We start from the raw sequence: 26,112 nt of genomic DNA, 5'->3' as shown, positions 1-26,112 counted from the left end.
CGCTTCCTGGTTGGAATTTCTTCCCTCTCCCCATAAGCTCCCTTCACATGGCTGTCTCCAACCTCAGACCGCCTTATGTCTTATAGCACCCTGCTGGTTTGCTTTCTAGTGCTTTCTTGTACTTGCTGTTATATAGTTATTTGTGTGATTATTTGTTTAAAGTCTGGCTCCCCACTAGGCTGTGAACTCCACAAGGGCATGTCTGATTTGTTTTTCACTCTTATTCCAGTAACCAGCACAGACTCCATGCTTGGCAGACACTCCATAGTGGCTTGCTTGTTGGTGAAGTCTATAAGTGCTCTACACTTAATGTGTCCCGAATCAAAATCTTTTTTTTCTCTCTCTCTGCTGGTCTGTTTTCTCTCTTCTCTGAGTCAGTGAATGACACCAGCAACCACCCAATCCAGAAAAGTTGGAGTCATCTTCATTTGTTTCTTTCCCTTAAGCCTGATATTCATAGCAAATCCCAATAGTTTGATCTCAGAAATTTCTCCTGCTTCCTTTCTCTCCTCCCTCTCATCTTCACTGCACTGCCATAGTTCAGTCCTGCTCATCTCTTGCTGTATTATAGCCACTGGCCCCTGAACTAGCATTCCTACTTGTGTTTTCTACTCTCTTCCAGTTCACACGTCACTCTGTTCCTACAGCATCCAAACCACAATTTGATTTTGCTGTTTCTGCACTTAAATACCTTTAGAGGCCCTCCATCTCCTGCCTTAAAAAAAAATAGACCAACATATTGGTTAGCAAGTGATCCATGGCCCTTTTAATCTTCCCCCAACCTGCCTTTCCAATTTGCCCCTCACTCCCAGTACCTCCAATTTCACTTCAACCACACAGAGCTCTTGGCCATTCCTATATAGGCTGTTCCTCTGTGCCTTTGTATGTCCTCAGCCTTTATACATTCTAGTCCCTCAGCCACTGCTCATCCTTCTTGACCCACCTCCTCCACTGGTTTTTTGGGGGAGCCTTCCTTTCCCCAGGAAGAGTTAGATATTCCTTCCTTGGTATATGTAATGAATGCCCATGGTATAACTGGCCCTACTTAAGCATACTGACACTGGATGACAGTTTTTGTTTTTCTTTCTGTCTACCCCTTTCACTAGATGCTCACTTCTGGAGAGAGAAGCATTGATTTTTTTTTTTTTTTTTACTCCCTACCTACATCCCACCCCACCATCGGCTGCGTACACCTCTATGACCCAAACCTAGTGCTGACACTAACCATAAACTTTGCCTTCTAGCAGATCGAAAAAGCTTCTGCACAATCCACAGCACAGGCTATTTGAAAAGCTGGCCACCCACAAAGATGGGGCTGGATGAAGACAATGAACCAGACAATGAGGGGTGTAACCTCAGCTGCCTCGTTGCAATTGGACGACTGCATTCTCATGTAGTTCCACAACCAGTGAATGGGGAAATCAGGGTGAAATCTATGGAATATGTTTCTCGGCACGCGATAGATGGAAAGTTTGTTTTTGTAGACCAGAGGTAAGAGTCTACATACTACTCTTGAGCAATGATGGTAGAGGATTTTCAACCCTGATCTAAAAAGCAGAGAAGACTGGGCCATCAGCTGGCTTTTCTAAGAAGAAAGAAAGAAACAAAGCTGGGTGGAGTGGCTCACACCTGAAATCCCAGCACTTTGGGAGGCCAAGGCGGGTGGATCACTTGAGCCCAGGAGTTTGAGACTAGCCTGGGCAACATGGCAAAACCCTGTCTCTACTAAAAATACAAAAATTAGCCAGTCATGGTGGCACATACCCGTAGTCCCAACCCTCTGGAGGCTGAGGCAGGAGGATCACCTGAGCCTTGGGAGATCAAGGCTGCAGTAAGCTGTGATTGTACCACTGCACTTCCTCCTGGGCAACAGAGTGAGACCCTGTTTCAAAAAAAAAGAAAGAGACAAGTGATGTGAGTCTCTGTTAAAAAAAAAAAAATGAGATTCAATAGGATATCATCATAAATACAGAGATTTTTCTGTCATTCTTTGGCATATAGAGACAGTTAAGTGAGTGCCTTGATGTCCATGGCTGAAAGAAAAATAGTAGGGATAGCATGCTGTCTGAATCTATGGAATGTTCCAGAACCATTATTGTGATTGAAATTCTTTTGAATCTAGGACTTGGAAGCAATTATTTAGTCCTGAGTTGTCCAATAAAATACTCATTGGCCATGGTAGCCTCCTATGTGGCTAACGGCACAGACGTAGAACATTTCCCTCATCACAGAAATTATTGTTGGACAGCCTTGATCTAATCCAACCTCCTTATTTTATGGATGAAGAACGGAGGCCCAGCCTGGGGACTGGTCTCCTGTAGGATTCACAACTAATTGGTAATAGACCTGGACCAAGCACCCAGGTGTCCCAAATTTACTGCTTTCCTTCAGAATATGCATAGGCTAATAATTTTTCTGGCTACTAGAGACAGCCACAACATGCTGGAAAAGGAGACAGCCTCAGCTGTCTTGTGGCCTCAGCTGCTGCAGCGTCTGGCATTTGGTTGTCCTGATAAAAAGGAGGCAGCAAAAACCAGAAGCGTTGCACTGAGATTTAGATTTATACCACATTTTAATCTAATTAATGTAGTTCCTTTTTTAAAGACGGATCTCAGTCTGTCACCCAGGCTAAAGTGCAGTGGCGAGATCTTGGCTTACTGCAGCCTTGACCTCCCGGGCTCAAGCAGTCCTCCCACCTCAGGTCACAAGTAGCTGTGACCATACATGTGTGTCACCATACCCAGCTCATTTTTCTGTGTTTTTGGTAGAGACAGGGTTTCGCCATGTTGCCCAAGCTAATCTTGAACTCCTGAGCTCAATCTGCCCACCTCGGCCTCCCAAAGTGCTGGGATGACAGGCATGAGCCACTGTGCCTGACTGCTTACCATTTTTAAAGCCCCCTCAGATTTGATTTCTTGTGATAATAGTCCCTTTACAAAGCTTCTTTGCTTTGTTTCCCTCTATTTTTATAGCTCTGATTAAATTCAGATGCCTGAAAAAAAAAGATCCACACAGTGAGCCCTCTGAAAATCCATCCAGCTCTTTTGTGTGCAGCTTTGACCTTGCTCTCATAGGCTGTAGCAGGGTTTATCCATTGCAAAGTTGCAATTAATCGTCTGAATGGCTTTTTCTTCTTTAAATATTCCTTTATTCCCTTTTAGGGCAACAGCTATTTTGGCATATTTACCACAAGAACTTCTAGGCACGTCGTGTTATGAATACTTTCACCAAGATGACATAGGACATCTTGCAGAATGTCATAGGCAAGGTAAGCTAGGATGTATAAAAGATCTTAAGTTTAAAGTGTCCCCTTGCTTCTAGACTAGTCCACATGACCTTCCAGGGAAATCTGTCCACTGAGGATGTAGGACTCAGCCAGCCTAGGACTCTTCAGGTCAGAACATCTGTGTGAAGAGGAAACTGCTGCCTGCAGGCACTGTTTATCCCCTTGTAGTTGCCCTGTGCTGACTGCATGGCAGTTTCTGAAAGACATCACTTGTTCAGAGGGTTTTCCCAGACCCTGGATTTAGTACGGCCGAGACTGATCTGATTCTCTTTTCCATTCAAGCCTGCACTACCTCCTGTACTTTCTCTCTTGACTAATACTGTGGTTCCATGTGCAGCCTCCTGAGAGAGACCAACACTGACTCCTTCTTTTACTGTGTCTCCAACAGATCCTGTTCATTCACCTCAGACATGCATTTCCAAAAGTCTACTTTTTACCACCCCTACTGCCATCACCCTGGTTCAGGCCCTTGTGCCTACCTAGAGACCTGGTGATAGACTTCTCAGGGTTTCCCTGCTCCCTCTCACCCCCAGTTCATCTTCCATAGTTATCCCATTTATCCCCATCATCCCCAGATAGATTGAGACTGATAACACCAGCCTGCTTAAAAACCTCCTGCTTTAGACTCAAGCCCAAACGCTTTTCACAGGCATTCAAATGTGAGACTTTCCACCTCCTGGCCCCAGCCCACCTCCTCAGTTTCAGTCCCCATCCCTGCCTGCAGAGGCCTGTGCTCCAGGCACCCTGACCTTCTCACTGGCCCCTCCCTGACCAGACCCTGCTGCTCCTCAGGCACTGCTGGGTTCTTCTCTCCCTCCTTCTCTTGGCAAACTCGTGTTCATCCCTCAAGGCTCTGATCTCTTCTCCTGTATAGCCTTCCCTCACTCCTTTTCTTGAGGGCAGGAGTCATAGCCTGTCTCCTCTTGTATCTCCAGTGCCTGGCACATGAGAAGTGCTCATTACATGTTTATTATATGAAAGAATGAGGTTGAATAGGTGAGTGGCTTCTGTCGATTTGGATGTTCTTAGAAATAAGTTCTGTATTGCCCTCGGGCTTTGTGATTGGGATAAAGCATGACATTTTGGACAGTGCCTTCTCATCTGCTGGTGGTCATGTTAGAGCTGATTCCAGTTAGATATATAACATGCAGTCAGTAATTCCCTAGAGCCTCAATTTTACAGACTATGGAAAATTGTGACAGCTTCACAAATGAATTGAAAGGCTCTGAGTTAGACCCTCAGAAACAACCTGTTTCCTGAGTGTTGACCACTGGGGTTTCCTTGGCTTACTAAAGAGCGATGTCATTGCTCAGGTACCTTTACTATTTTGTATTGGATGTCCTGTTTAATACTTTCATCTGAGAAAACAACAATGTTCATGTTTTCTTTACATTTTCAGTTTTACAGACGAGAGAAAAAATTACAACTAATTGCTATAAATTTAAAATCAAAGATGGTTCTTTTATCACACTACGGAGTCGATGGTTCAGTTTCATGAACCCTTGGACCAAGGAAGTAGAATATATTGTCTCAACTAACACTGTTGTTTTGTAAGTACTTTTCCTATATCTGAAGCTCCCCTTGCTTCAAAGAGATGCCTAGGGCTCCTTATCTAGAAAATGGGGTGCAGGCAACATCCAGTATCACATCCTTTAATGCCATCTTGCTAATACCTGTGAAGCCTCAGGACTGGCAGAAGCTAGAAAGGATTGTTAACAAAGGACAAGCTTCAGTACTTGTACCGTGCAGGCCCTGGCTTATGAAACTGCTCCAGGAAACAGCAACATTTCCTTCCAGATAAAGCAGCTAACCTTTGAATTGCACAGGCCCTGCACTCTAGGCATCCACTTGTGCTGCTGTGGAGGAAGGGGTTGACGATCTATGAAAGGCTCATACAGGCACTAGCTCACACTGGCCTTGGCTGAGGATCTATCAGGCAGGGGGTCCAAGCACTGGCAGCTGGAATGCCATCTCAAAAGGCTGCTACCTGCTAGAGGAGCAGAGGGAGGTGAAGGAGCCTCTCTTCGGCCAGGCCTGCTCTCTACTCTTCCTTCCCCATAGTGTCCCAAACCCCACCTATCGTTAGAGCTGCGTGAAGGGCCAGGGCTAGGTGCACTGCAGGCTGGCAGGAGGAGGTGCTGTAGTGCTGGCAGTGGTTACTGCAGCCACCACCTCTGCTGAACTGTGTCCCACACATATTAGGCAGGCCCAGGCAGGCAGTGGGGCCAAAGGCCAGGATGCAAACAGTGAGACCTGTTCTCCCACTCAGACACACACTTCATTTTCTGGCCTGTCCAGGTCCAGAGTGGACACCGGACACCTTGGCCAAGTTGAAAGGTTCACAGTTCTGAGCAGGCCTGACTCACGTTTCCTTATTGCTGGGATGTTCACAGAGCCAACGTCCTGGAAGGCGGGGACCCAACCTTCCCACAGCTCACAGCATCCCCCCACAGCATGGACAGCATGCTGCCCTCTGGAGAAGGTAACTATGTGCTGCTGGGGCCCTGGGACTTGCCCGTGAGAAGCTGCTTGTGGTCAAATATCCTCCCCTAAAGTATTCAGGGTCCCCTCCATTCATATTCCGTGGAACAAGGGAGGTCTAGAGGGGATGATGTGCGGATTTCCCCATGAATGCCGAGGACACTGTCATGTCACTTTCTGTTGAGCCAGAATACTAGGAGCTCACTGATGCACTTCCCAAAGCTGCCAGCCCCTGGAAGCCCTTGAGCTTGCAAACTTCGTACTCCCCTTGTGCTTTCCTCCTGTGTTGCCTAGTGGCCATGAGGTGAAGTGCTCTTTGGTGACTGTCACTGGCTCCTGTGGTTGGCAGGAAGGTGTCTTTCGGCACTGGGGTGTGTACCATACCCAGTGGGCTCCCTTCTCAGGCTCAGCCTTGGCCCTGTCCCTGCTGTCCACACTGGACTCATCCTTCCTGGGACCATCCCCACATGCATGGCTGCAGCCCCCATCAATGACTCCATCAGTCATCTCCATCGATGACTCCCACATCCACATCTCCAGCCCCAGTCTCTCTCCCAAGCTCCAGATCTGTCTCTCCAAATGCCTCATAGACAGAACCACCTGGATTCCCAGAGGCACCTGAAATTCAGAATATCCCAAGCTGATTTTCTGCACTCCCCCACCTGATTGGTTAAGCCAGAAACCTGGCTGCTGTCTCTCCTCCAGTATATCCAAACACGGAGTCCTGAACCTTCTATCTCTTAAACTTCATCACCACTGTTGCTATTTCACCCTCCTCATCTGCTGCCTGGATCACTGCAAATCACTTTGCAACTCTAGTCCCACTCTCCCCACCCCATCCTCCATTGTAGTTCATTCACCTTGCTGTGGACTTTCTAATAACCCAGATCTCATTTGTGCCTTTTCTGTGTATCGTCCTTTGGTACTCCTCATTCGCTTGTGGGAACTGTCCAAATTCGTTAGTACGGCATCCAAGAGGCTCCTCATGATCGGATTGGTACCTGCTGCCCCAGTTTCATCTATCATGCTCTCATCAGCATTCATGATGAATTCCTTGGAGGAGTCTCCCAAGTTTTAATCTGCCTCAGTGCTCCTGCACGTGTTGGTTGCTGTGCCTGGAATGCTTTCGCCTCCTTACCTCTCTGCCAAGCTAATTCATACTCATCTCTCAAGACTCAGCTCAGGGTGAACTTGTTCCAGAAGCTGCACCTGGCCCCAGATGAGTTGGTTGCCTTGTGCTTGCCTGTCAAACTTAACGACATTTTGCTTTAGCCATTGTGTTCATCCTGTTGGTTTCCCTGTTAAACTGTGAGCTCCTTGAGGGCAGGGACTTGTCTCTGTAACCCTGGCACATACAGTGGTCTTCAATAAATGTTTTTTTCAGTGCATGAAGGGAATTAGATGCTGCATGAAGGGAAAAAACTAGCCTCAGATCCTAGAAGGAAACGAGCCTTTCCCTGCTGGAATGCCTTTTCCTGACAAGCTGTAGCCCTAAAGTCCCTCAAGGCACAACTCTGATGGTGAACTGCAGGTGGATCATGGGATAAACTCGTTTTACTTTAATACATAATAGTATTTCTTCCTCAGTTTTCCCCTTTCCTACTCTCAGATTCCTTTGTTGTAGGTGGCCCAAAGAGGACCCACCCCACTGTTCCAGGGATTCCAGGGGGAACCCGGGCTGGGGCAGGAAAAATAGGCCGAATGATTGCTGAGGAAATCATGGAAATCCACAGGCAAGTAACACCTTCTAGTTCCTCTGTTAAACCAGTGGTTCTCAACCCAGGGAATTTTTTTCCCCCAGGGGATATTTTGCAATGTCAGGAGACATTTTTGGTCTTCACAACTGGGTGGGAGGTTGCTACTTAAACGTCCTGTGAATAGAGACCAGAGATGCTGCTTGTTAAACATCCTATAGTAAATAGGACAGTTCCCCGCTCCCCACCCAACAAAGAAATCCTGCCTTAAATAAAGATCCTAAACCAAAACAGCCCAGAGCTAAAGAGAATTATTGAGGAGACTTTCTTACGGCTCAGGGAGCTTCCCAGTGCGGACAGATGTACCTTTACTTTACAGGAATGCAGGAGTAGAGCTGTGAACTATCAGAGTGATCTGGACCTTAACAGAACATTCATTTTTTTTTTCAATCAAAGAGCTGCCCAGGATTAGTACTAGAGACCAAGCAGATCAGCTAGTTATTACTAGTTGTCTTGGGAGAGACTTCCTTTCCATATGAAAGAGAAGGAGCTTAGGAACAGTCCACCTGCGTGTGAGTCCTGGGCCTGTCTCTCTACCTGGCTCTGCTGAGACTTACTTAACCTCTTGCTGTCTGTTGACTTAAACCATAAAAAGAAAGCACTATTTCCCAAGAATTGTGTTAGGATTGTGAGGGCACTCAGGAAAGCTCCAGGAACATAGCCTGACATATAGTGAGTGCTTAAAAATTAATTAAATCTGTCTTAAAGAGCAGTCATTGAGAGGGACGCAGTTATCATAAGTCTGTCCAAATTTGGGGAATAGAGAAAGTGGTAACCAGATTCTTCAGAACGCAACTTAATGTAACATAATAATAAGAAAAGGAAGAAAAAACTGCTGCCACTGGACTGGATTCTGTCAGGAGAATTAGAGGCTGGCCTGTTTTCCAGTTGGCCCATAAAGGGGCTGTTATCCCCATAGGTAACACAGCTCTCTTCCAACCCCATAGGGTTAGTGGGTATGACCTCTGCATCAGGAAGGAGATATGAGGGTAGTGTGCAGTGTAATCAGCTTCAAACCCTGTACTTTGCATTTGCATACGCTATACTTTGCTTGAGACCATCCAAGAACAGTATCAAACAGTCCTTGACCTCAAGAATTTTAAAATCTTTTAGAAGTCTATTTTCTTTATGATAACAGGAAAAAGGGAGAGTGCATGGGCCAAAGCAAGCGAAGGAGGAAAGATCTGAACTTGGCCTTAGCCAGGGTTTGCAATGAGAGTGGATGTTCCCTCTAGAAAAGTCAGGGATATTCTTGAGTGGGCATGTGAGTGGCAAATTCAGGGTCAAGAAACAAGCTACCTAACTGGGCAGGCTTTGTGTAGGAAGGAGACACAAAGCTATGATGGGAGATTAAGAAACCCAAGAAATGATACTATGCAGTTTGGACTGGAAGAAACCTGTAAGACCCCATTTGTTGTAGGATGCTGAACAAGCATCCAAAGTCTTGTGTTACGCTTTGTGGAAGTTGCATTGGAATAGGGAGAGATGAAGGTGGGCATGTTTGATAACCCAGGAATGAGGCCTTATCCGACAGAGATGACACTGCCAAAAGAGAAATCAGTAATCTAAGGTCTAGCGTTTGAAGATGAAATCAGGAATGATGAAACAGCAATTCCAAGATGAGAAACCTGGGGAAATAGTGGTTTCATAGACGTAAGTAGGGAAAGGTAGGGGACACTCAGCAATTTTTCTGTAAGCAATTAGCAGCTATTTGTGCATGCTGAGAATACATGATACGTAGTTGTAAACTGCCGTTAAGAAGCTTATAATCCAGAAAGAAAACTTGTTCACTCTCAAATCTAGAGAATGAGGCAATACAAGAACCAAAGGACTTCTGGGCAGTGGAGGAGTGGTCTCTGGGTCACCCAAAAGCTGCATTCACCCATGTAGGAGCTGAGAGCCCTGTGGTTACACAACTGCCATCACACTCTCCCTTAACTCTAGCTGCAATCCCAAGTGATGGATTCTTTCCTGAGGTCCTTCAGCCTGACAAGTGTTTAGATGGATTTACAGTTCTAAGTCTTCCCTTCTATAAATCTTCTGAGAGATATGCTAGATAAGAAAGTCCTGGACCCATTTTTCATCAACCACTGCCTTCGAAGACTGCTCTTACTATCACTACTCCTAGGCTACCTTTTAGAGCCTGGTGCCCTCCATGTCCTGAGAGTATTCACTAGCTAAACAGTGTTTGTGGAGAAGGGGATAAATTTTTTGCTGTGGATCAAAAATGCAGGTTGATCTTCGAAGGCCTCCTCCAATTCACCTGGATTCTGTGAGGAAATAAAACTGGCCACTTACTTGAAATTCACCAACTGAATGCAAACTCCAATCCAAGGGCTTTGTCAGTGAGATGCTTGACTCTAGGGACTGCATTCGGTGCCTGCAGAACAAATCCAGCTTGTCACCTCTTTTTGTAAATAAAGTTTTACTGGAACACAGCCACACCGATTCATGACTGTGGCTGCTTTCAAGCTGCAGAGGCAGAGTTGACCTTTTGTGACAGACACTGTATGGCCTAGAGAGCCTACTATCTGGGCCTTACAGAAAAAGCTTGCCAAACCCTAATCTAGATCTTCATCCCCTTTCTCACCTTTACCCCTTAACAAAACACACACACTCCACTGAAAAAAGAAAAGGCAGTGTAATTCTCTTTTCTGACAGGATAAGAGGGTCATCACCTTCTAGCTGTGGCTCCAGCCCACTGAACATCACGAGTACGCCTCCCCCTGATGCCTCTTCTCCAGGAGGCAAGAAGGTAAGACTGATGACTCTTAGCCTAAGCTAGAGAGCCTCTTGCCCAAGATCTGAAATGTTGGGGGTGGGAGTATGGAATTGCAACTGTGACTGCTGAGACAAGTTGGACTACTTCCTCCTTGAAGTAAATCCATCTGTGTGAGGCTGGATATAAAGCATACTGGTAGGGCTAGGGAGGCTTGCTGGCATCCTCAGAGGCTTTCTTCCATGTGAGTGGAAGAAGGGAGAAAGAATAAGGAATGGGGAACTGTCAGTTCAGTTAATTGAGGGAGCAAATTCAGAGTTCCCATGAGGGAAAGATTATTGAGTACCTCACATAGAAAAGTTTCTCATTATCTGCCAGGAGTTTTCAAGGGAGAAAATATTAGTGTCTAGGGCAGGCAATGGAAACAGCAATGCCACCAGCACTGCTTTGGAAATCAAGCCATGCCTTATAGCTGCAGAATACTTGGGGATCTGCTGCCTGGAGGTTCCTGTGGTGTGACAGCATTGGATCCAAGCAGTGGATCAATCACCAGCCCTCATGAAGAGCTTTCTGTAAGACTACACTATAAATAGGTTTAGGAACCAGTCATTTGTTTTCATCTTTGCCGGAGAACTTATAAACCTAGGCCCACGTTAATCGTAAATCATAAATCTGTTTATACCGCCTGATGTCAGTAGAGCTTAGGACAATTTAAAGGCCAGCATTTTGGACACAATGGCTTCCCTCCCCATCTCCTAAAACACATACAGAGAGAGAATATTAGGAATTTCCATAGGCAGGACTCCTAGGGCACAAACCATCAAAAGCAGGGCAAGGATTTTCAAAACTGAGCTCCCCGGAGGTTTGTTCAGGTTACCAAGAGCTGTGGTGTTACCAGGTGGGATGGGCGTGGGGGTAGTTGCTAAGGAGAGAAGGTAAGGGCAGAAATCCTGCTTCTGCAAGGGCAGCAATACTTCTTTTTTATATAGGAATCTTCTGCAAACATTTCTATTTGAAAAAGGGTTTTGCTCCCCTCAAAAAGGTTGAAAGTCAACAAATTAATGGGTAAGACTACAAAGTAAGAAAGAGCTGGGTTCGAAGCTTGGCCTTGCCATGTGCTAGTTATATGAACTTGTACAACTTTCAAGCCCTAGTTTTCTTTATAATGGAGCGAATACTGGTTAGGGTAGCCAGCATCTTTGCACATGAGGTCCTATTATGAGATAATATATGTGGAAGTGCTTGGCTCACAATACCCATTGACAGGTGAAGTCTGGGTTTGGCATCCCGTGCCCCTCGTCCCCCTGCCCCTAACACAGGCACTGCTTGCCAGCCGTCTTCTTAGTTGTCCTTCTGTTACACCTCCAGGTCCTTCCTGCATATTGGATCCACCATCTTCTTAGGGTGGTCTTCCAGTCTCTGCTTCTCAAGTTAACTTTTAGGTACTTTACTTGACTCCTGGTATTACCAGGGATTCTACTACTTGGTTTTGTAAAGGTTATCAGTCCAGTATAGGCTTAAATATTACTCAAAGAACTTTCATATACATTGTCTCATCTCACCTTCACAACATTATAGTGACAAGATCCAGGCTCCTCAGTGTTCGTTTTATAAGTATGGCCCGAAACTACAATCCTGGGCTCATGACTTCCAATTCTTTTCACATCAACAACTACCAGCAATCAAAAGCTGTGCTCTGCATCATAAAGCTCCAGCTATTTTTGAGGCACTTATGAAACTTCTTCCTTTTCTTTGGGAAGAATGGATTATAAAATGAATCTGCGAGAAGAAATTTGGATGTGTTCTCATGAGATGAATCCTGGGCAGCAGAACTTAGAAGAAAAGCAGCTTAAACAAGACAGTTAAAACTGACAGCAGTATTAAATGGTGCACCGTACCCAGCCCTTTTCAGTCACTTTCAAATTTGGAAGGTCCAAAAATGAACCATTTTGCCTGCAGTTGTTTCAGTCAGGATCAAGCTAAAAAGGAAGCCTAAGTGAGCCTCTGTAGGTCCCAGGAGAGTACAGACATCCAGAAGCACTAAGGAAAATTCAGATAAAGCAGCACTTCTACAAATGTCACCTGCAGTCTTTTTCCAGAAAGAGGGGGCACAAGATCCTTTTAAGGGTCTGCAACGTTAAAGCTATTTTCTTAATAATGTTAAGACATTAATTTTTTCACTGTATTGATAATGTGCACTATTCATGCTAAAAGCACTGTTGGGTAAAACTGCTGGCATTTTACCAAAATCAGACAAGTGGCACCAAACTATACTAGTAGTCACTGTATTCTTCACCACCACACACTTGCGATTAAAAAAAAAAAAAAAAAAAAAGTTTAAAGCCAGTTTCATTTAAGATTGTCCATCGTGGCTAGGTGCAGCAATTCACCCCTGTAATCTCAGCACTCTGGGAAGCTGAGGCAGGCAAACTGAGTCCAACGGTTCGAGGCAAGTCTGGGCAACATAGAGAAATCCCATCTCTACTAAAAAATACAAAAAATTATCCAGGTGTGGTGGTGTACCTGTAATCCCAGCTACTCGGGGGACTGAGGTGGGAGAATCACCTGAGCCTGGGAGGTTGAGGCTGCAGTGAGCTGAGATTGTGCCACTGTACTCCAGCCTGGGCAACCAGAGTGAGACCCTGTCAAGGAGGGAAGGAGGGAGGGAAAATGTCCATCATTACTTTTATAAAATTCTCAAGTACATATCTTTTTAATGCTCTGTGACAAAATGAGAAGTACACACAAAGAACTTGTGCTGCATACCAAAGTATGATGTTTGTCTCAAAAACTACTTGTGTGATTAAGTTGTGAGTTGAACTAGCTGCTATTTTCATTGGACACCATTTTTATTGTATATGGTCATTCAGTTTTGTGTATTTAGAATACATTTTTTTGGAAATGAACGAAGTGAACCTATCACTTCAAGGAAAATGACTGACAACGTTTGTTGCCAATGATAAAATGTGAGCTTTCAAGCAAAAATTGGAATTTTTAGAAAACTTGTATCTGCTACTTTGACCTTGAGATCTTCCTAAAACTTAAAAAATGTTGTTGATGAGATAGGAAGTATTAACAATGGTGGTATTTTGATGCTGTATAATGAAATGTGTCAACATATAGAAGATATGCATAATTCAATGAACCAATATTTTCTAACTAAACGATGCAAGATATTTCAAAATCATGTAAGGGTAAAAGATCTATCCTAAGTGCAAAGATATAAAAGAGTACAAAAAATTCATTGATACGGTTTCAGATTCCACTTTGCAACTCACCTTTAAGAAACTTCTACGTGTCAAGTTTTGAAGTGGTATCAAAAAAGAATACAATTATTTGAAAAGTCTATTAAAATATGCCTCCCTTTTCCAACTACTTATCTGTGGGAGGTCGGATTTCCTTCATATACTTGAATCACAAGACGTATCTAAATAGACTGAATGGAAAAACATATATGAGAATCCAGTTGAAAATTATTAAGCCACACATTAGATTTGCAAAAATGTAAAATAATACCCTTCTTGATAATTTTTTGTTATTTTTTGGAAAGTAGTTATTTTTCATTAAAATACTATTCATTATTTATGTCCACATATAGTGGGTTTCTTACATTTAAGAAATCTATTAGTTTTAATTTCAAATACAGTAAATATTGATAAATACAGCCTACATAAGCTAAAGTTCTTTGGAGTCCTCAATAATTTTTTTAAGAGTGTAAAAGGGTCCCTAGACCAAAACATTGCTGTGGAAATAAAGTAAGTTATAATGCCACCTACTGGCAAGGCCTGAAATCCCTGCTGCTCCTGAAAGCAGTAGCTACCAAACTGTTTCCTCATGTATATCCAGATAGGTCTCAAAGAATGCTCTTCTTTGATACTCAGCCAGGGGAAGGCAGCTGGGGTGAGTGGGGGAGATTTTGAGACAGAATTAGAATTCTCCTACTGAGTAGCAGTAATAATCCTCCCCAGTGGCCTGTCTTAAGAACTTAAACCACAGGTTACTGAAGTTGGCACCTGTAGTATAAGAGATTTACTTTTAAGTGTTTTGTTCATTTGACTCCTTAGAGCTGTGTCTCTTCACAGTTTGTTAACTCCACTTATTTCTTCTTCAGAAATATCTGTCACTATGTTTTATTCCCTTATAGGGGAAATACCTAGCTGGGCTCATTGAAATTTAGGCATTGGTCCTAAAGAAATATGTAGGCATCATGATTCCAGGCAGTTGAATGCTCTTGGGATTTTATTCAGCCTCTAAGTTGCCTCTGTGAGCTCACTAAAATGAAGAGAAAAGAACAGTTTGGGGGAGAGGTTTTTTTCTTACTATGACCATGTCTAACAGTTCCTTGTTTGAAATCATCCAACAGAAAACTGAAGCCATTTGAAGCTTCTCCCCACCCCCACCCCATGCATTTCCAACATGCTTCATTTTCCTTTTGGCATTGCTCATAATACTGATTCAAACTTCACACTTCCCTCTTTTTGTTTGTAGATTTTAAATGGAGGGACTCCAGACATTCCTTCCAGTGGCCTACTATCAGGCCAGGCTCAGGAGAACCCAGGTTATCCATATTCTGATAGTTCTTCTATTCTTGGTAAGTGGCATTATTATTCATTTCCATTGCAATGAGCTTGCAAAACATCTGACATAGTTTTAAGAACTGAACTGTATGAAACAAGCTAATCCTAGATAAATTTGATAGGAACAGAATAAAAGTTTAAAATTTGTTTAACTCTCTAAAAAGTTGACTTCAGTGTTTGGGTTTTGGTGGAGGTCCAAATTTGTGCCTGGAACTCAAGAGGAGGCTACAACTACCTAGACATAGGCTTTCTCCCATGTGGGGCATAATCTCTTCAGAGAGGCGGCTAATGAAGGTTCAGAGATAATGCCTAGAAGGGTGATTAGTAAGCATATCAGAAGGTACTAAAAGTCATTAAGTGAAAAGAGTTTGCTTTTCCCATCACATCCATCTTTTTCTCTACTTGTCTTTCTAGATCTGTTTTTTTCCCCTAAACTCTCCCTTCCTATTTGCCTTTCTTTTTGTAACTCCTCTTAACTGGTTATATCAGAATATTAAAATAAGCTCAACTCAAATATTTTTAAGATTAAATTTTAAGCACTTTTTACTTATTTCTAAAATGATCATTTGATTCCTTAGAGCTGTGTCTCTTCACAGCTTAACCCCACTTATGTCTTATGTATTTTTTTAAAATTGGTTCTTTCCTCTGAAAAACAGCAATATAAAAAAAGATAGCCATGCAGCCCAAAAAGCAGCCTCTCACTCTACCATTAAATGTAACTTTCTTATTAAAAGTGTGCTTAGGAATTGCTTACTTAATCCGCTTTTTAAAAAAAAAAATCACTGACCTGTCTTTATCTCCTCCCACAGGTGAGAACCCCCACATAGGTATAGACATGATTGACAACGACCAAGGATCAAGTAGTCCCAGTAATGATGAGGCAGCAATGGCTGTCATCATGAGCCTCTTGGAAGCAGATGCTGGACTGGGTGGCCCTGTTGACTTTAGTGACTTGCCATGGCCACTGTAAACCCTACATGTTGCTTTGGCAACAGCTATAGTATCAAAGTGCATTACTGGTGGAGTTTTACAGTCTGTGAAGCTTACTGGATAAGGAGAGAATAGCTTTTATGTACTGACTTCATAAAAGCCATCTCAGAGCCATTGATACAAGTCAATCTTACTATGTGTAACTTCAGACAAAGTGGAACTAAGCCTGCTCCAGTGTTTCCTCATCATTGATTATTGGGCTAGCTGTGGATAGCTTGCATTAATTGTATATTTTGGATTCTGTTTGTGTTGAATTTTTTAATCATTGTGCACAGAAGCATCATTGGTAGCTTTTATATGCAAATGGTCATTTCAGATGTATGGTGTTTTTACACTACAAAGAAGTCCCCCATGTGGATATTTCTTATACTAATTGTATCATAAAGCCGTTTATTCTTCCTTGTAAGAATCCTTTACTATAAATATGGGTTAAAGTATAACGTACTAGACAGTTAAATATTTTTAATAAATGTTTCCCTTGTTCTATAAATACTGTTCACACTTCAAATAATTAGAAAAAAAAAATCCTATGTGTTGCAGGGCTGGATTATGAGTTTCTACAGTGGATGTTCAAGGATGATCTACGCCAGTAAAATTTGTGGTGCTTTTCTGGCCTTCATAGCAATTCTGGGCTTGCATAATTTCCCCATGCTACTAGCTTAGCTGTGTTGTTAAAATAGTTCATTTCTAAATTGTTGCAATTTTAATTTATGTGAGAGCAAAGATGTTACTGCTTACACGCAAACATCGAATCCTCTGAAATTATAAATTCAAGATTATATTTAACACATTGGCTTTTCTAATGCTGCACCTTTCTAATACTACTTCAGTTATATAGTAAGTGACCCCAGTCCTAAGGCACCTAAATATTTGATTCCTTCTTGAATTGGACCACAGAATATTTAGAATAACATTTGCATAAATAATTTGCTAAGCAAAGTAGCATGGTATCATGGAAAAAGCACTGAACTAGTATGAGAAACTGGCTCTGAAACTTAGGGTGACTATATGAACTAGTAAAGTCATTTTGCCCTTCATATCAAGTTGGACTAGAAAATACTCTTTTCAGCTCTAATATTGTTTTGATTTATAGTATATTTTATAATTAGTAGGGAATTTAAATGCCTCATCACACATATAATAAGTTAAAGTTCCTTGAGCTACTATTTCTAATAATACTTATACCAGGGGATGGGAAATTATGAGACTAAAAATCTAGTCAACGTGGTTATAAATTTGGTCAGAAACATTAAAACAATGGAATTTTATTTTGATGAAAAACTCAAGTTTACAATCATTTAGTAAATGAAGAGCAAACACTTCATTTTCCTATCCCATAACTCTTAAGAAAAAAAAAGCATTAGTAAATAAATATCTGTGAACAGATTAAGGGTAAGGCAGACTGGATAATAAACCACCTCTGACTTTCACACTCCCTGCATGTGACTCACTCTAAAGGGTGAACCGGCCCTGGAGATAACTGCACTGGTAAGATACGGGCATTAAATCTCATCCTGATCATTCAGATAAACCCAAGATAAATACTTTTTGCTCATCACGGGCAGCAAACTACACAATTTTTACTGGAGGAATACTTTGACAGAAGCACTTAAATTATATTGTGTATCACAACTATAAAATGGCTTGAACATTTCCATTTAACCACCATTTATAAAGTGCAACTATAGAATACTCTGCATTTTATCTGGGGTGTGATGGCTATCAATCCAAACTGAAAGTACTCCAGCTGCCAATTTCCACCACTTTTGAAAAGACCTAGATGTGTGAAAAAGGACCGTCCCCCATACAAAGAACCAATTTCACAAACCTACTGGTAAACAAATACATTTATATAACTGGAACTTCAAAATGCTAGAGTTGTACTCATTTTTTAAAAAACCATTCAGCTACCTTTGGTCTTTAAAAAAGCCTACACTGCAATATCCTAAACATTGTTATGTGCATCTCACAATGAAGAACAGTGGCCTTGCAGTGCAGAATGAGGAGAGTACAACGTCACTGTGAAGAGTAGCATGCTATGGTTTCAAGGAAAATCAGCGTCACAGCATTGGATTCTGTGCATCAGGATCGAGGTCACTGTTGCCAGAAGGGGGATGGATAGGGAGAATATCCAGCTCATCCACTTGCGGAGTTGGGTGCATGACCACCAGCTGGTCCTGGGGAATGTCTGCTGCAGCTGCTGCAAGATTGGTGATAGATTTACTCTTTACACACTGAAAGTCCACATGCCGACTCTTTCCTTCTTCCTTCTCCCAGGACATTCGAATAAAGGGCCTTTGGACATAGTTGTAGATCACTTCTGGGCGGCCTCCAGGCCTTTTCTTTACTTTTTCTTTGTAGGTAGGATAACCTGAAAGAAAGAAAGATTTTAAAAACCGAGGAAACACACACAGACCTTTCACCCAATTTTGCCTTAGAAAGCTTTTGTGCTATAGATCCTAAAGAAAGAGAAATTAAAACAAAGAAGTGAAAACAATATTCCATCCACCTACTCATCAGTTCATGAGCCAGAGATGAAAACCCTACTGATGTAATTCACAAAATCTATCATTCTTTCAATTACTCAATATATCCACCATCAAAAAAAAAAAATTCTTAAAGTAGGAGTATGTTGGAGATGAGTCCTCAGTACAATAGTATGGAGCAGATCTTGGTCTCTAGCTATGTATCTTTTTTTTTTTTTTTTTGACATGGAGTCTCACTTTGTCACCCAGGCTGGAGTGCCATGGTGCAATCTTGGCTTACTGCAACCTCTGCCTCCCGGGTTCAAGCAATTGTCCTGCCTCAGCCTCCAGAGTAGCGGGGATTACAGGCATGTACCACCATGCCCAGCTAATTTTTGTATTTTTAGTAGAGAGGGAGTTTCACCATGTTGCCCAGGCTGGTCTCGAACTCCTGACCTCAAGTGATCCACCTCGGCCTCCCAAAGTGTTGGGATTACAGGTGCGAGCCACCGCGCTGGCCTCTAGCTATGTATCCTTATATTCTCGTCACAGGATTACCTGGCCTACAGGCCTGCAAATTATGCCACACATTAGCCTTCTAGTTTCCTTAAACCTACATCTCATCTTTATATTGCTCTGACTTTTTTCTTCCCTTTTTCATTAAAAGAAAAAGCTGTACAGCTCTCCAGGTGGTTCTTGATACTTCTGCATCTAGATCAGCAAGGCCAACATTTTAACCTCCCATATCATTTTTAACATTACTACTCCCAAAAACCAAGCATTCAATTTACAGTCACATTTCCAAAGCAGCGTTCCCTGATTAATAATACCTAATATTACCTTCCTCTTTTGGAACATAGTCACTTAAAAGGAAGGACAACCCTAGATTTGAAAAAAAACAAAAAAACAAAAAATTATTTACTAGTAAGGCTATTTCTCCAAAGATAAACTGTCCTTAAGAAACTATTACAGACACCTTCCCTTCTTTCTTCTAGTAAGAATTAACTAGTTTGGACCAGGGATTGGCAAACATTTTCTGTAAAGGGCCAGAGTAAATACTTCAGGCTTGTAGGCCACATGGTTTCTACTAGAACTACTTCACTCTGCCACTGTAAAGTGAAATCAGCCACAGAGAATATGTATATAAATGAGCATGTGTATGTTTTTCTTTTTTTGGAGATGGAGTCTCTGTCACCCAGGCTGGAGTGCAGTGGTGCTATCTTGGCTCACTGCAACTTCTGTCTTCCAGGTTCAAGAGATTCTCCTGCCACAGCCTCTAGAGTAGCTGGGATTACAGGCGCCTGCCACCACACCACAGCTAATTTTTGTATTGTTGGTAGAGATGGGGTTTCACCATGTTGGCCAGGCTGATCTCAAACTCCAGACCTCCAGTGATCCTCGGCTTCACAAAGTGCTGGAATTACAGGCGTGAGCCACTGTGCCCAGCCACATGTGTATGTTTCAATAAAACTTTATAAAAAACAGGCAAGGAGCTGATTTTGGCCCATAGGCCAAAGTTAGACCATAGTTAGAAAAAACAGAATGGTCTCACATAGTAGGGGATCAATTACTGATTATTGCATAGGGAATGCATGTAGGCATCATTGGTAGCTAGTACAAATAGCCATGTGTGGAGTATGTGTGTATGTGGTGGGGGTGAGATAGGTGCAGCGGGTGAACAAAGCTAAAAATCTAAAAATCTGTAGAATGTCTTTATTTCATACTTTTGGTCAATTGCCTCTGAAGGCAGCACCAGACATCAGAAAGGTCTCCATCTCCATTCCCTTGTCCTTGATTCCTCCTGGACTATTAGAAAGACTTTAGAATTCCCATCTCCTTGTATTCTGTCCTCCACACAAAATCACCACTCTAGACAAATGTAATCATATTACAATCCTTGCTTAAAAACTACCAATGGTTTCCTCATGCTTAATGGGAAGGTCTGTACTCTTTAGAATATTATACAAGGCTTTTTTACAACCTGGTTCCAATCTACTTACTGTCATCTATTATCATACTACACTCTAACTCTAGAGTTCTTAAATACACCTGCCATATTAAGCTTTCCCGAAACATACTTTTACACAAATTGTTCTGCTGCCTGTTCCCTCTCAGCCTCCTTACCCCTGAACTCCACCTTCTTTTATCCCTGGCAAAAACATTAAGATTCTCCACACAGTTAATCGTTCACTTCTTATGTTCCATAGCACTCCCATATGTTAACAATACATAACAGAACCCAACTGTAATTACCTTTTTGTATGTCTGACTCTCTGACCTAAATAATGAGTTCCTATATGGCAAAGACAGTGTCTTTGTTGGTGTATCCTCAGTGCCTAGCACAGTACCTGATAGACGGCAGGTGCTAAGCAAATATTTGAGCAAAGAGTGAATGAACTACCAGGACATGCCAGTTACAAGTAATAACCTCTTCCAATATCCATCTTACTCAGAACATTTTTTCCTTTAAAAATAAAGTAAAAGCTCTTTGGGAGGCCAAGGCAGGCGGATCATGAAGTCAAGAGATCGAGTCCATCCTGGCCAACATGGTGAACCCCATCTCTACTAAAAATATAAAAATTAGCTGGGTGTGGTGGCGTGCGCCTGTAGTCCCAGCTACTCAGGAGGCTGAGGCAGGAGAATCACTTGAACCCAGGAGGCAGAGGCTGCAGAGAGCCGAGGTTGCACTACTGCATTCCAGCCTGGTGACAGAGCGAGACTCCTTCTGATAGATAAGATAGATAGATGATAGATAGATAGATAGATAAATAGATAGACAGATAGATAGATAGATAGAGCCTGCCCCTGACTTGCAGATTTACCAACCTATTCAGTCAACAGTTAAGGGTTTAGCAGTTACTGCATCACAGAATTGTAATGCCAGAGTGCTACCTTAAAGGTGTTTATGGTCTGCTGAGAGTGATTAAATTGTTCATAAAGTCAAAGAATATTCCAAACAAAATATATGTACATAAGATAAAGTGTTAGAGCAATAGTGGAAGCGTAAAGAATTCAGAAGATGAATGAGATTCCAATGGACTAAAATAGAAAAAGCTTCTTGAAGGCCTTCCTTAATCTTAATGGATGAGCAAGACTGGGATGGGCAAGAACAAGGGGAGCACAAGGTAGGCAGAGAGAGTATCATTCTAAGGAGAGAATGGCATCAGGTAAGCTACAGAGGCAGGAACACAGAAGATGGTTTAGGAGACCCTAACACATGTATGACTGGAACAAAAAGTGTACTGGGAAACAGCTGGAGGTAACATTAGAAGACAGATTATGGTCAAATGGAGGACAGCCATGAGTAGATTCTACTCTTTAATAAGAGTAAATTATACTCTTTATTAAAAGAGAAGCTCAGATTTTTTTAAGCTTAGTTTGTTTAAATCTTGCAGAGAACAAAATTTTGTATGCAGTTCCAGAAACATGGAATTGGGAAATCAGAGGTTCTGTATATAGGTGAACTTTCAGGGATAAGAGCCAGTCCTACTGTCTTGCCATTCCTGCCCAGGATGTGGAGGGTAGAATAATTCACAATCCCATCCAATTAAAGACTTCATTACTTAGTCTCGCATTTCCTGTATTCTATGGGAACTGTAATTCCACAATTATTTTAGAGTTTGTAATCTTAAACTTCTGGTTCTTTTCTAAGTCTCGGCCAATTACTCTGATAGAAGAGAGCTTTCCACTGAGTTCGGAACAAGGACTAATGATGGGAGTAAGGCCACATCCAATATGGTCTGCTAGATGGGGTAGCAGTAATCCTAAACTGCCTTAAGAACCCAGCCCTAGGAGGTTGAGAGATGCTGTTCCATTAAAGGATAAGTGAAACAAAATGGAAAAACTCCAAAGACGTGCCTTTTGGTGGAATTGTGGTGTGAAGAATGATTTAGGTAAGAATTATTTGTGCTTTCCCATGACACGTTTGTGTTTAACAACACCAATAAACCCAAAAAGCCTGCTTAAAATTAAGTAGAAGAGGCCTGACTATAGCAGTCTCTCAATATGAATATGGGACCACAGAACTAAAATTATTTTTTGAATACTTCCGGCCTTATATTTCATCATCTTTTCTCACACATCCAAGTTCTCTCTGGTCCTCCTCATGTCTCTTGTACACCAACCCAATCTAGCTCCCATAAAAGTCAACACATTTAATATTCTAATAAACTACTTTTAAGGGACTTGGGATTGGTATGGCCGGGGCACAGCAATGGTGGGGGAGGATAGTAACAAAATGGCTACCTTGGAAATCTCATTTTTTTTTCTTTCATCCCAAGAAAGTCTCAACACTTCTGCCGGGGTTATGACTATTCTACTTATTTTTTCAAGAGGAAAAAGGAATAGACTTGATGAGAAAATACGGTTATTGGTGTACATATTAGTTGAGAAAGGAAAGAGTGCTTCAGTACATAGAAGCAGTTATTGAAAAAAAGAATAGAAGAGCCTGGTTAGTTACCGTCCTGCCAAAGTCAAGCCCAATATCACAGATTGTGGTACACAGGCAAATAATTTAAAATTTTAAATTTTAAAAATTTCCACTTAAAATAATATTTCAAAACCACTCACAGACTCAAATCACAGAGACTTGGATTCAAGACCTGGCTCTGCTATTTATTCCCAAAAAAACTTCAATAAGTATTTAACCTTTTAAGCTTTAGCTTCTTTCTCTTTAAAAACAGAGACAGTGATAGCTAACCAAATAACCCCATTAGGTAGAGGAAAGCTCTGTTTTACAAAATACCAGCTGATAAATGTAAAAGGAATGATAAATTAGAAAATTATCATTTTGCAATCTTTAATGAAATTACAAATTCAGGCAAAAATTATCAACTAGTATTTAAAACCTTTAGGTAATGATTAGCAGGGAGCTGAACATTCTTAGTGTCAAAATACCGCACAAAGGAACAGCTTAATCTTATAATAGAGAGATCAGGTTGTCACCCACAGATAGGTTTGGCTCTGTGTTCCCACCCAAATCTCATTACAAATTGTAATCCCAACGTGTCAGGAGAAGGGCCTAGTGGGAGGTGTTTGAACCATGGCAGCAGTTTCCACCCTGCTGTTCTTGTGATAGTGAGTTCTCATGAGATGAGTTCTCATGAGATCTGATGGTATGTGGCAGTTCCCTCTTCACTCTCTCCTGCCACCATGTGAAGAAGGTCCTTGCTTCCTTTTCGCCTTCTGCCATGATTGTAAGTTTCCTGAGGCCTCCCAGTCATGCTTCCTGGTAAGCCTGCAGAAGTGTGCATCAAATAAACCTCTTTTCTTCATAATGACCCACTTTCAGATAGTTCTTTATAGCAGTGAGAAAAAGGACTAATACACGGACTAAGCCTTTAATCTAACTTACAGTTCACAGAAATTACTAAACTGAAGGACACACCAAGGAAATAATAGGGCAAATCCAGAAGTGGGACCTTCTACAAGACAACTGGCCCAGACTCTTCAATAGGACAATATCATAAATAACTACTCTAGATTGAGAAATTTGACAAAACAAGCAGTTAGTTATAAGATGTGGTCCTAGACTGAATCTTGGTTTAGAGAAAACAGCTAAAAGGAAATTTGGGGAGACTACTGAGAAATTTTAATGTGGATTGATTCAAATAAAGTATTCTTAATTTTGTAGGGTATGTTAAAATATTTTTTAGAGCTGCATATTAAAATATTAAGGAGTGAAATATCATATATATCAGATATATATATACACAGATATATATGTTACATAATATATACACACACATATAGTGTACTATTTTAAATGAATTTTATATGAGGTTAATAGTAAATAGTACTTGTTACTAGGTCCTTACAATTATATGAAAATTCATTTAAGAGTTATGGCTCAATGCTTTAGAGCACTGCTATTTTCTCCCTGTGACAGAGAAAGAAGTCCTCACTTTCAGTAACTAATTTACATATAGCTTTTCCATAAATCTTTTATTTACTATTTGAGAACCACCTATACCTAGGAACGAGGCCACATGTTAGGTATACAATATGCAACTTGACTTCTCTCAAGGAGCTCACAGTCTATGACTGAACCGAGTATATTATAGCAAACTATTCTTAGGAACAATTTCACAGAAGTTCCAAGAAGGTTTCAGAGGATTTGAAGGATGAATAATAGTTGCCATGAAAAGAAAGAGGAAGTAGAGTGGGAAAGAAGGAATTTCTAGTAAATAATATTTGATTATCACAACTATCCTCTAAGATATACAGAGTATTATACTCACTACCAAGATAAAGGAAACTGATGCTCAGAAAGGCTGAGGGACTTACCTTAAGACACTTGGTCAGTATACTCCTTACCATGGCCTATAAGACCCTGCATCTTCTGATCCTACTTTATCTCTTCTACTAATTCTCAGACCAACTATATCTCTTCAAATCTCCTCCTCATTTATTATACCAGACATATGTATGTTTTCTGTACCACAAATATAGTAAGCTCATTACTACCTCAACACTTTTGCACTTGCTATTTTCTCCTTCTAGAGCCATTTTTGTCACCAGGCCTCCCCTTCAGTGTCCTCTCCTCAGAGGCCTTCCCTGTCCTCCCAATCTAAAGTAGCTCCCAGTGCCTTCTCTCTAGCTCTAAGACCAAGTAGCTAAATCTCACTGTTTACAAAGTAATGGACTAGGGCACTAGACCAATGCTTCATATATCAGCAATTCCACTGCTTTTTAAGCCCAAAGTCTCTGGCCCTTCCCACACAAAAATCCTGTTTCTGGTTATTCTTCCTATGTATCTCAGCAGCCCATTACTATTCTCCAGCAGTTCAACCAGGTAGGTCAATGATCAACACTATTATCTTCATTATCACCATCACAAACATATACTGCGAATTTACTATGTACTAGGCAGTGTTTTAAGTGTTTTTCACGTATTAATTCATTCTATCCTTACGAAAACCTTATAAAGTACTCATTAATGCTCTCATTTTAGAGGAAAGAAACTGAGGCACAGAATTTTTAAGTGCCTTGGCCAAGGTCACACAGCTATTAAGTCACAGGATTTGAACATAAGTAATCTGGCTCCAGAGCCTTTACTCTTTACATTGTCATGCTATATCAATTAAGACACTTTGTTCTTCTTAAGCGTATTTTAAAATAAAAGAGGCATCTGATAAAACATTGCAGAAAAATTCTTTTAATTCATAAAGTAAGCTATCTAAAACTCTATGCATTTACATAAGATGAAAGAAATTTCATAATTTGTTTTTACCTTGAAAATAAGCTATTATTATACTTTAAGACCTAAGTAAGCTATTAGTAGTGCTGCTGTTACATGAATTTTCAGGAAGTAATTTTTAATTCTATTGAGCTTCAATGACCACAACTATGCAAAGAGTCCTGCCAATCCTATGGGAATGTACATATATTCATGTCTACACACACCACATGGGCTTTGTCAAAAATGAATTAGGGCAAACTAGGGCAGAAAAAGACAAATACATATCTCTATCACTAGAGAATCTTATGGAATAACAATTTCTAATGGCCTTTTATCTGTCTTCTAAGTGCAGTTTATTTTTGTTATTTATAGGTCTACTGCATAAGCATGTGCTAATCATTTGTCAGAGTTTTTCTCAAAGTATTCCAACTGTATTCTAAATAAGATCCAATTGTTTTTAACCTTTTTGTTTTCAAAAGAAAATTAATAGAAAATAATGAAAATGTCTTACCTTCTATTCCCAATCTAATCTTCTTAAGACCCCTCTCCTTCAAAACTGACTTGGCCACATCTCTGTTTTCAATATACTTGAAAAATCTATATAATTTTGTGCTATAAATAACTAGAAACAAAAAGACAAAAATGTTATTGTATTAAAAT

General features: G+C 41.2%; 2 protein-coding genes across 63 annotated transcripts in view; one reads left to right on the top strand and one right to left on the bottom strand.

The window, feature by feature from the left end:
• Positions 1-16,297, top strand: part of BMAL1 (basic helix-loop-helix ARNT like 1) — a 110,439-nt gene extending 94,142 nt beyond the window's left edge. For 17 of the 50 annotated variants that reach the window (XM_065528505.1, XM_065528501.1, XM_065528499.1 and 14 more), the window contains 8 exons: positions 1,245-1,491; positions 3,162-3,268; positions 4,686-4,836; positions 5,680-5,768; positions 7,377-7,500; positions 10,183-10,276; positions 14,729-14,831; positions 15,627-16,297. In XM_065528505.1, the coding sequence (XP_065384577.1) occupies positions 1,245-1,491; positions 3,162-3,268; positions 4,686-4,836; positions 5,680-5,768; positions 7,377-7,500; positions 10,183-10,276; positions 14,729-14,831; positions 15,627-15,787 (1,076 nt within the window). In that variant the 3' untranslated portion in view covers positions 15,788-16,297. Of the gene's footprint in view, positions 1-1,244; positions 1,492-3,161; positions 3,269-4,685; positions 4,837-5,584; positions 5,769-7,376; positions 7,501-10,182; positions 10,277-14,728; positions 14,832-15,626 lie in introns of all 50 variants that reach the window. The other 33 variants (XM_074014235.1, XM_065528511.1, XM_065528517.1 and 30 more) reach the window with 5 other exon arrangements.
• Positions 16,298-17,056: 759 nt separating this feature from the next.
• BTBD10 (BTB domain containing 10) overlaps positions 17,057-26,112 on the bottom strand; it is a 71,660-nt gene continuing 62,604 nt past the window's right edge. For all 13 annotated transcript variants that reach the window (XM_074014250.1, XM_045371530.2, XM_005578577.4 and 10 more), the window contains 2 exons: positions 25,964-26,074; positions 17,057-18,178 (listed from right to left, as the gene is read on the bottom strand). In XM_074014250.1, the coding sequence (XP_073870351.1) occupies positions 17,868-18,178; positions 25,964-26,074 (422 nt within the window). In that variant the 3' untranslated portion in view covers positions 17,057-17,867. The remainder of the gene's footprint in view (positions 18,179-25,963; positions 26,075-26,112) is intronic.

The sequence above is a fragment of the Macaca fascicularis genome, chromosome 14 (assembly GCF_037993035.2).
Source record: "Macaca fascicularis isolate 582-1 chromosome 14, T2T-MFA8v1.1".
Taxonomy (NCBI): domain Eukaryota; kingdom Metazoa; phylum Chordata; class Mammalia; order Primates; family Cercopithecidae; genus Macaca; species Macaca fascicularis.
Note: the sequence above shows the minus strand (reverse complement) of the source record. Positions and strands in the feature narration are given on the sequence as shown.